General features: G+C 43.8%; 1 protein-coding gene across 2 annotated transcripts in view; it reads left to right on the top strand.

Annotated features, from left to right (window-relative positions):
* Nucleotides 1–16,497, top strand: part of AHRR (aryl hydrocarbon receptor repressor) — a 937,398-nt gene that overhangs the window by 907,295 nt on the left and 13,606 nt on the right. For both annotated transcript variants that reach the window (XM_078687795.1, XM_078687793.1), the window contains exon 10: nt 6,415–6,556. In XM_078687795.1, coding sequence (XP_078543921.1) covers nt 6,415–6,556 — 142 coding nt within the window. The remainder of the gene's footprint in view (nt 1–6,414; nt 6,557–16,497) is intronic.

The raw sequence follows: 16,497 nt of genomic DNA, 5'->3' as shown, positions 1-16,497 counted from the left end.
TATTGTGGTGACTACATCAGGCAGCGCAGCTTTGAATTTCCTGGCTGCTTACATTGTTTTCTGCTTTTCATACGAATACCGAAGATGAGATTATGGACATATGGCATGCCTCTACTTTTTAGCTGATAATGAAACATCTTCTTTAGCTGTTCTGTCTTCATAATGCTTTTCCGGAGGACGGGCCAGGTGTTATGAAGACATAGGAGCTTGCTTTTGACATTTGCATGAGTTAGGTACACTGCAGTGCTTGTTGGGAAATATCAGACCCACACCCCCTGAATCCCACTGACTGAACTACGCCCCTGGCCATGGGCGGGCTGGTGGGGAGAATTTATGGGGTTGTAGTGGGAGGGAAGGAAATGGGTTATCATGATGGGCAGGAGAACGTGTACCGTGGAAGGAGAGGAGCAGAATAGTGCCAATTGGTGGCCAGTGGATGGGTAGGAAAAAGTATTTTACATGGGGGCGGTACAGGAGAACCAGTACCTGGGAGAAAGAGAAGTCGGAATGTGGGGCATGGGACCAAGATATAGAGGCATATGTACAAGCCCCTATTGCCATGTGAACGTCACTTGTTATTACATTTCTGTGGCGAATCTTCCCCTGCATGCAAACACCCTTGCACTATGGTGCAAAGGTCCCTGCGTTGGCGCTAGGCTGCTAAGGGGGGGGGGGGACTCAGGGCTGCACCATATTCTTGTAAATATGGTACAGCCCTGCTTTTCCAAAGTGGGGGAGTGAGGTGTTAAGCCAGTAAGGCTAACACCTCACTCCTCCACTTCCCTTGTTAATATGCCCCTTAATGCCATTAACAATAGATGTGTATACAAATTTTGAGAGACGTTATGAACCAGCGATTGTGGCACAACAGCAGGGTTTGCCTTTACAAACAGTTATAGTAATGTAATATTCTTTTTAGAGCATTTATTGAGTTAATCATCAACATAAATGGCGAATTAAAAATAGAATAAAGCGATCAGTACTCATAGAGCTCATAGTGTTTCACTCACTGTGATAATGAGTCAACAAGTGTGGGACAGAAGCAAATGGCCACACAGAGCTCTTATGTGTAAACAGGGAAATGGGATCCAGTTACAGACAAAGAAAGAACCAATAATTTGTCACCCATAAGATGAAATGTCGAGTGTGTTTCAACCTTTGAAGAAAGTGGAATCATCTTCGGAATAAACTACTTAAAAGGCTGAAAGAGAAACAAGAGACAAATAACTGACAGACAGAGAGCAAAAGGAAAGCCAGGACTCTGAGAAAGGGGTTCTTACTGAGAAGATAGAGCTCTAGAATCCAGAAAAAATGAGAGGGAAGAAACCGGTGGTTACTAGCGTGGGAGTGAGCACACTATTAAGGTAATACATGTGTGAAAGAGGTACTTCCTGTGCCTGAAGTTCTTAAAAGGGGAGAAGGCAAAGGAAACTCAGTAAAAACAAATACAATTGCTGGAGCCAAGAAAGTATCATCTGAAAGGGGCACTTTACTCATAATAACCAGGTATACAGTACAATGTTGGGAGTTAAATGAATAAGGGGTTACACCAAATCTAATTAAAGGCGTAGGTTGAGGTAAATAGGCAGCAGCAAAGAAGCATCAACCACTCAAGAGGAGGTGAAAAAGGAACAGGAGGAGCACAACCTGTCGGAGAAGCAGTACGGGCGACAGGACGGCGGAGCGCTGAGTTTGCGTCTATATAGTAAATGCTGTAGTCTGTGTGTGGACGAGTGGGAAAGAAAGTATCCCACAGGGCACAGGGTATTGGGAGCGGGGACAGGGAAGCAGGGGAAGGAGAGAAAGAAGTGCATACTTAAAGGCCGGTTCACAAACTACATTTTGTAGTATGTTACGAGTACTAGAGTACTACTACAAAATGCTAATTACTAACCAATGTGCGTAGGTTTCTACTTCTCCTATGTTTTATATGCAGAAATCTCAGTACACATATGCCTATGTTTTAGTAGTAAACGTGGGAGGGACGGGTGAACTGGCTGGGAAATGGGAAATATTTACTACTAAAATGGAGTGGTTTAGGGATAGGTAAAGAGTTACTAAGGTGGGGTTTAGGGAGTTAGGGAGGGAGAAACACCCACTCACAAAAGGTAAAGCCATTGTAATTCACAAACTGTACTTGCAAAGTTACACAGCCACAAACGACCAAAAAAGTCATAAACGTACACCAGCAAAAACCTAGAGTAAGTCCAGCACCACACATGGTCAGCTACTGGTACTGCGGCTCCCACCCATGGAAAATAAAAAATAAATATTACTTTAATTTTTAAATAATTTAATTAATTTAAATGAATTCTATACTTAACTTTTAGTAAATTGCAGTCCATTACAGTTTACATTAGGTGGGCTTTTTCTTAAAATATATCTTTAAAAAATATGCTAGTTAAATTTAATTTATTTAAATTAATTGTATATTTATTTCAAAATTAAGTTAATAGTGCTGCACGTTTATAAAATATTTTTCTACATTACAAATAAATATATAAAATTAATATTGAGTCATATTTATCATAAACATATTTTTACTACTTGTGTTTTAAAAGTTGAATCTACTTTTTATTATTTCTTATATTTTACCTTGGGGAGAATTTCCCCCTTGTCCAACACCCCCTCTGGTGACAGATATCTCTCCCTACTTGTGAAAGGGTGCTAGTAGTAACTTTGGATGTTCAAATTAGGCTCCACCCTCTGAGTTTAGGGACATGTAGTAAATTTGTAGTATATTCAGAAATGGTGAATAGTCAAAAGAAGTAAATTTACTATGAAGTGTAAGAGTAAATGTACTCACATATAAATGTACCTTTGTGACTGGCCTCCACTGTGAGTAAATCCAGTAATCACTTAAACAAATCTGGTAGTCCATTTAAACACATTTTCATATGTTATAGGGTGAGGTACATCAAGTTGAAAAATGCACTGCTGTGCACAACACTGATAGTATTAGACAGGTCAGGAGAGTCATAGTATTAATAAATCCAGAAATCACATACACAAAGTAGGTATTCCTTAACAACATACTGGTATATATTGTATTTTAGAGTATGTCATGTTGAGGAAGTGCACTGCAGTAAATAGGTTTTCTCTCTTGCAGTATAATGGTACAAGAAGATTAATGTTGGTGGAGGGAAATGTCATCAAATCATACCAGTCTTCCATGGTGCGAATTTTATAATTCCTGGAGGCATGCCAGATAGAATCAACTGAGGGTAAAGTGCATTGTTACCGAAGAGAGCAGTGTCAGGAAGCTGGTATGTGGGTACCAAAGTAATTTGTTAATTAGAGTACTTACTAGGGATTATACAAGAGTATGCTAGCCCTTTGCAGTGTTAAACTTAAGTTTGAAGAGTTGCAGCAGTGGAGCCATTTCATCTCTTTCTTTTTTTTTTTTGCAGAGTTTTATATAGCGCGAACTTGACCCGAACCGAATCGGGTATCAGAGCACTTTACATAGCACCAGTTACGTTACATGGGGACACACATTCATTTTTTTAAGGCACGGGGAGATTAAGTGATTTGCCCAGAGTCACAGGATGTTTGGCGACGTTACCGAGACTCGAACCCAGATACCCAGGTCCGAGGTCGAGCTCCTTACTTTTGTAGAGGAGTTTTACAACATTACAACTTCTGAGTCTGGTATTGACCAGCTCAACTACTTTCTACTTGAGATAATTTTCCAAGTGTTGTAATTTTGTAAAATGTGCAACTAGGGGTACTTTTGGAACCTTACAGTGGATTCTGCTGCAGTACTAGCCAAGCCTACTTTTTACCATTTAGCAAGGGTGGCCAAAGTAAATGAAGCAAGATGGGCATTGGATGCCGTAGAGGAGGGAGGTGAGACGGGCTGGTTGTCAAAGGAGGCTGGGGTGTTCAGATACCAGCTGAGTTCCAGCTTTCAGCATCTTTTTCGCCCTGGTTGTGCTGGTGGCATGTGTGGAGCTCCCAGAAGTAGGGTTCCTTCTTCACAGGACATTCGCAATGGCGTCACTGGCCATCCAGCAGGAGAAAAAGGAAGAAAGGACCTTTCTCAGGCACACATTTTGCAGGATCTTTTAAAATAAAAAATGAAAAAAGCTTGACGTGTACGAAAATCACAGCTTTTGATTTTTATTTGCTATTTGTGAAATTGCAAAATCCTAAAGGGTCTGTACAAGGTAGCTGTACAATAAATATTTTGGGAAAACATGTGTGCACTCATGCATACATTAGCACAGAGGCACCTGATCTTCTAGGGAGCTAAGGCTCTTGATGATCATATATTAATGAATGGCCTGGAATTAAATCTGAAAACAACTAGAATTATGAAAATTGGTCAAAAAGACTAAATCATTGAGGGCCAGATGTGGGCCAATTAAAGTTGTAAAAACCTATAGATATTGAGGTATTTCATTTGATAATACAGTGTCGTTTAAGAATCATTTTAAAGATCTAAAGGCAAAAACTGTAACTTTAATTCATGCTTTTAAATATCTGCATAAATCACTGAACTGACAATCATATGAGCATCTTCCTAAAGTTATGTGAGCAAAGCGCCAGCCAACTATTATTAACGGCTCACCGATCACCAGGGGAAAGATGCAAAGCTATTGGATCTATTCATAATCAAGGCTTATAAAGCAACATTTGGGATCCCCACGTCAGTGGGTCAAGCTGAAATCAAATTAGAGTTTGGTCTCCAAAGTCAGTGTATGGCGTTGCAAGGAGCATTTGTGAAATGCATGTACTCTATGGGGCTTATTTACAAGCCCCTTGCGCCACTTTTATGTCATTTTTAACATAGGAAAAATGACGCAAAAGTGGTGCAACGGACTTGTAAATCTGCCCCTATGTTTTCATCCAACCCGGTCTCTTTAGCGAACAACTGCTGGCTTGAAATAACTAAATCTGTTAATACTGCTACCTGGAGGTCCTATATTTTAACATGTCTAAATGAAATTGGTTTACAGATTGGGCTTAACAAACTGATTATGCCCAATCATGAATGAATCCTAAAAAACACATCAAAACTAACTATTTTAATGCAGATAAAGCTGTTTTATGCATGGACTGTGATCAATTCACATCAGTCTTTGCATATTCAGCCATACTTCAATGCCCACTTTTCGACTTCAATAAAAAAAAGTATTTAAAAAAATTAGATTGGGATTAAATCCATCCAAGGAGGGCACACCGACTAGGATTGAGCAGTGGCCTAGTACCAACTGTAGACTTTGTGGGTCGCCACACAAATCTTTATTGAATATAGTATGTGTGTGCCCAAATTTGCTTAAAATACGTCTCATATTTTAAAAACCTTTATATTTGAAGTTTGGGGTAAGATCGGCATGTTAGGCTCTTATTGTGTGTCTATCTGGCGAGCCAATTCCGCTGCTATGTCAATTGATAAAGTTTTAGCTGCTGTTGAAAAATGTTTGGGATTGATTGCTTAAGGTATAATATAATGAAATTAAATGATTCTAAGAGAAATATTGAATACATGGATGCATTGTAACTGCATATTTTGCACACTAAGGCGTAATGAAAGATTTAGTGTCTATGCTGCTATGGCAATTTTTTAGAAACTTAAATAGCAAAGATACTGATGCACTTTTATAGATTGTCTGCACAATGGAAGATACTGATGCAGTTTTATAGCCAGTTTGCACAATGGAATTTGCACTTCCATGTGTAATAATCCAGTCCATGCCTTAATAGATTTTACAGATGATTTAAATATTGATTTACAAGGTTAATTGGATTCGAATGTATAACTATGAATGTAATTTCACAGGGTTGGGGATACTTGTATGGTTGTTTTAAATAGAAGCTTACAAATGGTTTTATAGTTAGTGTATGGCCTGTAACTATAGATTTGTTTTATAGGTGCCTACTATCTATAGGAATGTGATAATGTTTTTATATACTCTTGTTTTGCACATGTTTTAATTGCAATGATTTTTTGTTAATCAAGCAATAAATAATGTAATCAATCTAATCTCTAGAAAATCAGGGAACAGGGTGAGAGGAAATATATTTAAAGATGATAAGAGAAGATGTACTTTCATAGAGTAAACTGAAAAATTACTAATGTGGAGAACGACTTGTCATATTTGTTAACCTTCCCTTATGGTGTATGATGGCAAGAGATCAGTATGCACTGTATAAAAGAGGTCTCTGTCAAAGTTTTCTAATTAGTCCACCAAAAAACTATTGATGAATGAGAAGAACTCTTAAAACAGAAGGTCATGAAGGAAACGGAAAATGGATCTAGCAAATATGTACAAAAGAAATGTTAATATCGTTCATAGAAAATAGGTTGACTTCAGAAAATATGTTAACAGAAGTTAACAGCCAAAACAACATTTACTAGTAATGGTATAGATTATGAATTCACAGTTTGTTTTCTGGCCGTTCTAACAGTGATGAATAGCGGAGAAAATGGCGTCTCGTTATTCAAGGTTCGAACAAATGATGATCAGTGGATCTGGGTGGAAGCCAACACTCAACATTTATATAGAAATGGATGCTCAGAGTATGTCATCGTTCCTCAGCAACCTCAAAGGTAATTCATTTATTGTCTTGTTGTCTCAATCAATGGTAAACAATAACTTTCCACTTAATCCAGTTTCTGATGATGGCTACTTCTATGTGCAGATTCCTCACTTTTTTAATCCTCCTAGGTGTGAAGCAGGATCCAGAAAAGACTAAGGGCCTCATTTATGAGTTTTTGCAGTAGGTCAGTGCCTCAGGCCTTCCTGCTGCGCGGCCCTTTCAGCAAAAGTAAAGGGCAGGTTAGGCGCCGTGTCTATCAAATACAGTTCATTCCTGCTCTTTTCCCCTGCACCGGCACACAATGGGCTGCAGTGCGCCAACGTTGCAGGGATGCTTATTTTTGTGCACGAAGGCAAACCATCCTGCACAAACGCAATCGGAAGAGGCTTTTTCCTCTTTCTATGTGTGCTGCGGAATGCAGCACACATAGATAAAGAAAAAATGAGGAGCAATAAATATATTTCTCCTCGTTGTGCCTCCCATACGCTTCCCCTGGAGAGGCATATGTTTTTGGCGCTGCCTCAGAGTTACAATTTCTCGTAAACTTAGGGCAGTGTCAAAAAGCCATGGATGTTGCTGGGAACACCTCCAGCAACACCCATTGTACGTCTCTTTATTGCAGAAAACTGTGTTAAAGGGAACAATAATTACGAGGCAGCACTAAGCCCAAAAAAGTGGCTTAGGGCGGGCTCATAAATATGGAGCAGGCTCCTCCCCCATGGAATGTCACAAAAAAAGACGTTCCGGCAGCGCAAGAAGCCTCATAAATGAGGCTCCTAATACGTCCTAAGTACCAGTAAGTGGTGCCGAAGGCCTCCGGTATGAATCCATCTCATCCTGGACATGACAACACTGAGACTCCCAAATACACTGACCTCAGTTCCATTTTTTAAGTGTTTATTGACATGGTTCCGGGTTCTGCTCTTTTCATTTCAACAAAAAATATTGAAATAAATATATGCTGGCAGTGTAGCAGGGATGTTGACCACTGATGACTACAGGTTTAAAAGCCTTTCTTACATGTCACAAGCAGATTGTAAATCATGAATCAGCACAACGTTTGCCGGTGGTGTCATCCTACAACAAAAACTCCTTTGTGCATCCAAAGGTGATGAGGGAGAGGTGGAACTATACATGACTGAACGCAAAAAACAAGGGTGCTGTCCTTTTTTCTTGTTAAATCTGTTTATTGGTATTTGTAAATTCAACAATACAATAGGCGCTTTATTACAATCAAAATGACTCTTCAATTATTCACGGGTGGTATTACATCAACAGTTCGGTCATCAAGGACATTATGGCAGTGCACGTAATTAGTTTGTGGACAGGATACAAGCAGGTGTGTCCTCCGATTAGGGAAACAGGAGTTAACACGCTTCACCCCTCTACAAGGGAGGGGACAAGCTTTGCATACCCAACCCAACCCCAAATGATAAGCATGTGCAAAAGAACAAGACAACTAACTGCGACACTGTCACCAAAGTACATTACCATTTGCCCCAATTCTCAGCCCCTCCAGCCCACGCCCCCCCCCTTCCTCTGATCCCACCCATTGGACTCGCATGGCTCCTCACCTGGTATTGCCTCGCCGCTGCGTCGCGTAGAACAAGGGTGCTGTCCTTCTAGGTCTCCTGCATCAATTAAGTCAAAGTCTAGGGACAGTGCGTATAAGAAGAAGCACTGTGAGGCTGATTCACAAGCCCCATGCGCCACCAGTGCGTCTCTTTTTGTGATGCACTAGCAGTGCATCTTGCTGCCCCATATTTACAAGGACAAGTAAAGCCACACTGCATGGCTTTTCGTGTCCTTATAGACACGGCCCCTTTACACACAGCACTATGTGTGAAAGGGACGTGCCATGGGTGTTGCTGTGGGTGTTCCCACACAACACCCATGGCTTTCGTGACATTTCCAGATTTACGAGAAATCGTAATCCTGGAAGTGTGTCAAAATGCTACTCATCCCCAGGGGAGGCGTAGGGAGATGCAACGAGGAGAAATGTTTTCATTTCTCCTAGTTTTTTTTCCTCTTTCTATGCGTGCTGCATTCTGCAGCACCCATAGGAAGAGGAAACCACCTCTTGTGATAGTTGTTTTTGTGTAGGAAGGTTTCCCTTCCTGCACAAAAACAATCATCCCCGTGATGCAGGCACTCTTCCACCATGGAGCAAGGATTCCTGCGTCGACGCATGGCAGCTAATTGTGTGCCAGCTCAGGGGAGAGCAAAGGGATTCATCATATCGTTGTAGATAAGACGCATCCCTTTGCTTCGGAATTAACGCAGCAGCGCAGCTAAATGGCTTGTAGCACCGAGCTGCGTTTATTCCTTGTAAATAATGCTCAAAATGTGTAAGTAAGACTCGTCAACTTCCAGATGCTCCAATTCACGGATAAGGTCGAATAGTTAGCGTCCATGGGACCCAACTCTGGCTTTACCTTTCTCCTCCGGGCCTATCCCGATCCTGGAAAAGGGGCACCCTGAGTTACCTCGGGAGTTATCAGATCAGAAGCATGTCATGATTCCACCTATATCCATCGTGCCTTCCAACCCCACAGAGCCTTCAAGACCTCCAAACGCACTTACGCTGAGAGGTCCCTGCCCAATCTTGATTGATCCCAGTCAGAGTCTGCCTGATTCACCCTCAGTGCCAGGCCGTGCCTCAGCTCCTTCATCGAAGGCCTCACTTGATGTCATCACACCAGCACCCCATCTTCTCCAGTGACATCAGTCCTGAATTTGCAGGTATTGCCTGTGGAATCATGACTCCATCCTATGTCATGCTATACCGTTACCAAACCACAGCCCTGTGTTGAAGATAGCGCCTCTGATGGCTCCTCTTTCACAACGTCAGCATTTCATGAATGGAGGCCCTTTCGGTTCTGGTACAAATCAGATGCTTCAAATCGTCGTGATGAGGACAGTGTGATCCCCACAATATACAGATATTGACCTTTGCGTAGATTTACAGACACCAGTGGTCTTTACACCTCATCCGAATCAGCTTTACATACTCCACCAGATCCGCCTCCCACAGAGAATGCATATTTTGCAGTGGTCATTTGCAGAGCTGGGGAGGTGTTGGAACTTTCTCTTCCCTCAGAGGAGACAAAAGCCAATATGCTTACATATAACCTCTAGCATGGGCTCGCTAACTCTGAGGATCTCCTCCCATTTAACGAAGGGCAGCTTGATCTAAGACATTTTCAGATCCTAATTTAAGCCACCCTGTTGCCAGATGTCGTATACCAGCACCTGGGTTCTGGAAGTTTCTAACGTAACAACCAACACCTGAAAATGTTGTGGCATAGGCTAATTCCTTTTCTTGTACTCTTCCAGACAGAGTCTAAGCAAATGAATGCCATGGACAAGAATGTTGTTTCCATGGGCAACTTGGCACTGCATTCCCTGAATGCTTCTTGCTTGTTGGATTTCTATTGGAATACTACTTGGTAGCATGGCATGGGATGTCTAACCTGCATTACCGGATGATCTCCGCGCATTCTTCCATCGTCCACTCAGAATGGGCAGTATGAGGCCAAGTAAATCTTACACTCTGGTCTGGATTCTTCGGGCCCGATTCACAGAACTAGCTTAAGACAAAATCCTAAACTTACTACCATTTTCGTATTCACAAAAGGCACTTACTTATTTTGGTATTCACAGAAGACACTTACTCATTTTGGTATTCACAGAAGTTAGGAGTCCTAACTTTAGGACTCCTAAATGCATTCTGTGAATACCGAAAGTCTTAAAGTTAGGATTTTCCTCAGTTTAGGAGTAGTAAAGTTAGGACTCCTAAGTTTACTACTACTAAATTGAGAAAAATCCTAATTTTAAGACTTTCGGTATTCACAGAAGGCATTTAGGAGTCCTAAAGTTAGGACTCCTAACTTTACTACTACTAAACTGAGAAAAATCCTAATTTTAAGACTTTCGGTATTCACAGAAGGCATTTAGGTGTCCTAAAGTTAGGACTCCTAACTTCTGTGAATACCGAAATGAGTAAGTGCCTTCTGTGAATACCAAAAAGAGTAAGTGCCTTCTGTGAATACCAAAATGGTAGTAAGTTTAGGATTTTGTCTTAAGATGGTTCTGTGAATCGGGCCCTTCATATTTTCTGGCCTTTGCCACTGGAACCAGTGTCATCACCCGCAGAAAGACCTGCATGTACTCCACAGGATTTTCCAGAGACATCAAGGCTTCCCTCATGGACATGCTTTTCGATGGCACCTGGTTCTTTGGTGAAAAGGTTGATTCTGTTCTTGACAAATTTGAAAGTAGTCATAATATGATGCATTCTCTGGGCCCGGCTTCCACAGCATCTGCATTACACCAGTAGTATTGGTGTTTCAAAGATATTCCAGGTGCCTAGTTTTCTGTCAGTGTGATCTATTGCAGTAAATCCAGTAGCCCACATAGAATCTGCAGGCCCTATGGGTCGGACGAGGTACAAACGGGCACCATCAGTCCTCCTTTTCCTCCTCACCTGGCAGCGCACCAAAATTTCTTTAGTTCATTCTTGGGCAAATATTAGCACCCAGTGGGAGGACAAATATATCATTCATGTCTCACTGGTGTTTCATTCTAAAGTGCGCAATATTCAATCTGAGGCAGAAGATTCTTTAAGAACAAATGTTTTTTTCCATCTGAAAGGACATCTTAAACCAGGCAACACTACTGCATGTCTCCAGCTTCTTTCCCTAAAAAGTATTCTTCAGTACAGTCGCTTCCACGTGCCATGTTACAGTTTCAAGCTTTGTCGGTCCATCTTTCACGTAGAACCTTCTTCCCAGTCTAGCTAGTTCTTCAGATCCATACACCCTTTCTTCAGAAAGTGGAGCTACCTTTTTAAATGGGGCATAGCATTACACTTCCATATTTTTATTTCTCCCCCACATCCATCCAAGGAGGAGGAGGATTATACAGGTTGAAGAACGTGCCGTTTGTTTCTATATTGATAGGAAGGAGAAGCACCCCCCTGATGATTAGGTGCTCATTGGTTTTGTCAGTGGCAAGAAAGGAAAGCCGGTCTGAAAGCTGACCTTATCCAGCTGGATTGTCCTTTGCTCTGGATGCTCCCAAAGGCCTCAAGGTTCACTCCTCTAGGGTAAAGGCTGCGATTATGGCCCTGGCCCAGATGCTCCTGTCATGGACATCCACTAGGCCACTATATGAGCTTCCGCTCATACTTTCTATTTTATCGATTCTTAGATGCGCGTGAAAGGCAAATTTGGCCAACTTGCCCATTCAGTCCTGTAGAACTTCCAGGTGTAGATCCACTCCTCAGGCCCATCTACTTTCGGGGAGAGGGAATGTTTTAGTATTTTCAAAAGGTAGGCAATCTTCTGGAGAAGTATCCATCAAAAAATAAGTTATTTACCTTCTGTAAATTTATCTTTCGAAGATTCCCCACTGGCTGCCTGCCTCCCATTCTGTAGACATTCCGGAATTAATGAGGTTCCAAGTTACATTTGCTCATTGCCAGTTGTCACATCAGTATCTTCAGTCACGTGTCTGGGAGAACAGAAAAAGAAGGAAATGTAAAGCCAGCATGCAGGGGTAGCGCCTATATGCAGCTTCTTGTTCTCATGGGAGGGGCTATTGAAACAGTACTCGATCTAATCTTCTGCTTGGAAGGATACCAAAGGTGAGGAATCTGCACATTGATATCCACCAGAAAGAGCAGTACCGAAGGTAAGTAACTTATTTGTTTATTGAAAAATTCATTGCTGTGAACCCTTTGTATAAGGATCCCACATAAATATTAGTACTGAGCCGGCCACACAAACCTCTTTATCATCCTAAGATTGTGCAGTGATCATTTCCAAAGGATTTGCATCATTCTATCTTAAAAATTTAATGTGAGTGCAAAAATGGCCATGGGACTGATGCTAGAGGTTTTTTTTCCAAAGAAAATTGTTTATTACACACTGGTTTTGGACAAGATTTAAACACGCAAACGCCACGGGAGCACTTGTTAATGTTATGTCTTCCTCTTTGCTAGGCTATGGGCTGAACAATTATAAAAATGATTTTGAAATGAGGCAACAGCTGCAACACTCATTTGTCATTCGTATAGGACTTTCTTTGCCATACTGGAGACTGCATCGTAGGAATCTCAACCCTCTGACCCTAGGCATTATTCACGTAAGGCAATGGTGAAATGCTATCAGGAGCTTATCATGACCGACAGGGTATAGAACAGGAACGGCACACATATTCCCATCGGTTTACTAAGATTAAAGTGCTTTGGTTAGCTTTTTAGGGTGATAGATGCCTCCAAGTAGGAAGTATAGGATGGAGAGGGAATTGGGGGGTGATGGATTTAAACATTTAATACAAATACCACGTGGGTGCAGCTCTGGGTGTACGGGGTGCTCTTTAGCCCCCCTTTCCCCTATAGGAAGAGGTACATGACAAGGGTGTCCGCTATCTCCAATATTGTTCGCTTTGATCATAGAGCCATTGGCAGAGTGGGTCAGGAAAGAACTCACAAGCTTTCAGTGAAGAGATGTGGCAGATGACATGTTGCTTCTCATTCAGCGGCCAACATAGGTTGATACCGCTGTTACATGTTTCAGGGGATGCATTGGGATTACAAGTAAACTGGTGAAAGTCACCTATGTACAAGTTACCAGCGCTCCTCCACACTGGCTGATACGCATCCAACATATGAAATATATAACAACCTAGGCAATTCAATACTTGAAACTCATGGCAAAGTGACAAAGGAGAAAGGAATACTAATTAAATCCAAGGGATCATTAGTCATAAATTTTAATAATAAAAAAAGGGGGGAAAAATAGTAAAAATCAGTAAAGAAATTAGTTATACATTTACTTGCACCGAATTACACAGTTTGACCTAACAAAGAAAATAAAAAATAAAAAATCACAATACAATTAAACAGATTACACAATTTCAAGAAAGAAAACAGTATAATAAAAGAATAAAAGTGGCAAACAATTTATCTCGACGCGGGTTTCGGCGACCAGCGCCTTCTTCTGGAGTAGCCACAGGTTATCTAATAATAAAAGAAATAATTTTTAATTTTTAAAAGAAACCATACATAACCTACTATCACAAATTCCAATTTGTATTAACATGATTAACACTTGCTATTAGTTTATCATATAAAAAATTCCTTGACTGAAATCGACCAGATCATAGTAAACATCTCCTAATATCACTTTGAGAAACATGTAGTGTACAATTCTTACAAACAGACTTATAGTATTCAACATTCTTGTTTCCATTGCTCATTATGAAATTTAAAAAGCAGATAACTTCGGAAACCCAGATGATAAAAAAGGGGGGGGGGGACTGCGGGGAGTAAAAGAAGCGGGAGCACACATATGGCCTGATATTAGAACTAGCTTCTTTACTTTACTTTTCAGTAAATATGACCTTTCATCAAGAATAATAGATATGGGGGGCGTGGCTAGCAGCCAACGATGGTGGCCGCAGCTTAGGGAGGCTCCTGGGCAGAGGCGGCTTTCCACGATAAATCCGTAACATAATCCTGATCTACGCAGGCGGAAAGGGGCAGACCGGACCCAGTGTCCGTGCGGCGAGCAGCGCTGCAGTTCTTGGGAGCAGCGGCGGCCCGAACGGGCTATATCTCAATCTCGAGTGGCGGAGGAGGAGCTGGGCCTGCATACAGCAGTGAAGCCGCGGGCTGACGGTGCCACAGAGTCCGGCCGGAAGTGGCCTGCGGGCGGGGGTGAGTGTCAGGAAGCGCCGGCTCTCCGAGCGCGTCACCCCGGGAATCACCGCGAAACTCCCTTCCCGTCCACCCAAGCACACGGGAGCACAACACCACAGCCCGGCGGCACTCCCCGGTCCCGCACGAATCCACCGGTAGCGCGAAAGGAGCGGCGCAGGCTTGGCCCGGTGCCGCCATTACCCGGCCACAACAGCGGACTGCCCCAGGCCCCAGCAGCGGCCAACGAAGCCATACAACAGCAGGCACAGCTACACAGCGACCGTTGCGGGCGAGGGTTGTGGAAATTGAGGACCCCCCGACAGGAGACCGGGAGCCATACGCTAGCTGAGCCACCAAGAGGGGCGGACGCCTGGGCAGCACCTACATCAGGGAGACACGGAGGAGAGGCGCAGTACGGCGGCCACAGTTGGTGTGGGTCACACAGTGCAGCGCACCGCCAAACACCCCTTTGAACCATTGCTAGGGGGCGACGCAGCACCTGGCCTGACCGCAATCTCTAAAGGGAGCATAACACGACGGAATAACGGCGAGGGGATCCCACCCCCCACTGCGGTGACCATATCCCGCAACGAGGTCTGCCACCGGAGCGCACAGAAGCGGCCCTGCGCAACCCATGCACGATCGTTCTAACCATCAGGCAGTCTAATTCGTGGCGACACCATGTCTAACAGGGGCCCCAGAAATACCTCCACCCAGGCCAAGCTGGACAAATTCGCATATGAGAGGCACTCACCGCCCCAAGAACAACGCAAGACCGCCGGGAAAACGGCCGAAACCGAGGGGGCGAGGAAGGCCACGCTTGAAGATGTCCTGGCAGCGCTGGCCCAAGTACAAACGACGGTGGGTGCCACAGCAACAGAAGTCACCTTGATAAGAGCGGATCTCCAAAAAATGAATGAGAGGGTCAAGCAGGTCGAGGTGGTCACTAAATCATTGGTTGAGGATGTATCCGAATTGCAAATAGCAGTTGAACGCCTGCAAACCGATAACAAGCTGCTTCGGGACAAGCTGGATGACCAGGAAGGGCGCTCCCGACGCAACAATGTCAGAATTTTAGGCGTGCCGGAATCAGAAGACACGGGGGCACTGGACCTCTACGTGGAGGACTTGGTCAAATCTAGGCTTAAGCCAAAGGGACTCTCAAACTTCTTCTCCATCGAGAGGGCACACCGCGTCCCGGGAGGAAAACCCAAGTCGGGGGCCGCACCGCGACCGATACTGGCTAGATTGTTCAATTTCCGAGATCGGGACGCCATTCTGCAGGCCGCTAGAGTGGCACCGGCCATCCAAATCCAGAACTCGAAGATTGCTTTCTTCCCAGACTATACGGCGGAGGTGTCTAGGAGAAGGAGAACGTTCCTGGAAGTAAAGAAGACCTTGCGGGATAAAGAACTGCCGTACTCAATGCTCTTCCCGGCTAAACTGCGGGTGGTAGCGGACAAAAAAGTGTGGATTTTCGACACCCCTGGAGCGGCCCGGGAGTGGCTGGAAGGATGGCACACCGTTGGACGACAGCGCAGACCACACAGATCGGAACGGGACCGTGGAGGAGGCAGCCGAACTGGCTCGCAAACATCGGGTCGGGTGGAGGGGACGGAACACTCGCCCTCCCATGGACTTGAAGGAGGGGGCGAGGAAGACTGAACCCGAACTCAGACTCTGGACAATAAGCAGTCGCCGACTGCCGCTGTGACTTATACTCTCCACAGCTGCACGTAGACGCTGGCATGGCTGCCCCAAAAGCCTTCAGGGAAGCCGCCTGCCTGGGGAGACGCTCTCCCCCCTACACGCAAGTACTCTGGTTTTGGGATGGGTAAAGCACTCTGCTCAGTTGGGGTGGCGGGCAGTTGAAGGTCCGTTAAGCAGGGGGGCAGGGAGGGGGGTTTGTTTTGAACTGTTTATGTTGGGAATGTACATACTGGGTCAAGGACAATGTTTCAGTACCTATGGGAATCAGAACGCATTGCTGGGAACGGACAGTGATACTATGCCCCCATGATGCTTAGGAACGCTTTGCTGCGTGACAACGCAGCCGATGGGCTGGTTACATCCCTGGGACACTGCATCATGCACCTAATACCCCCCGATGGCTAACAATCCAGAACCGGCAGAGGGGGTGACTCACTCTGACACGCAATGCTCACCTATGACCTTGATGTCCTGGAATGTGAGAGGTCTGGGGGACAAGGTTAAGCGGGGATTGGTATTAACTGCTATTAAGCGCT

The sequence above is a fragment of the Lissotriton helveticus genome, chromosome 4_1 (assembly GCF_964261635.1).
Source record: "Lissotriton helveticus chromosome 4_1, aLisHel1.1, whole genome shotgun sequence".
In the NCBI taxonomy this organism is placed as follows: Eukaryota; Metazoa; Chordata; class Amphibia; order Caudata; family Salamandridae; genus Lissotriton; species Lissotriton helveticus.
The sequence above is the reverse complement of the archived record's forward strand: the minus strand, read 5'-3'. Positions and strand labels throughout refer to the sequence as shown.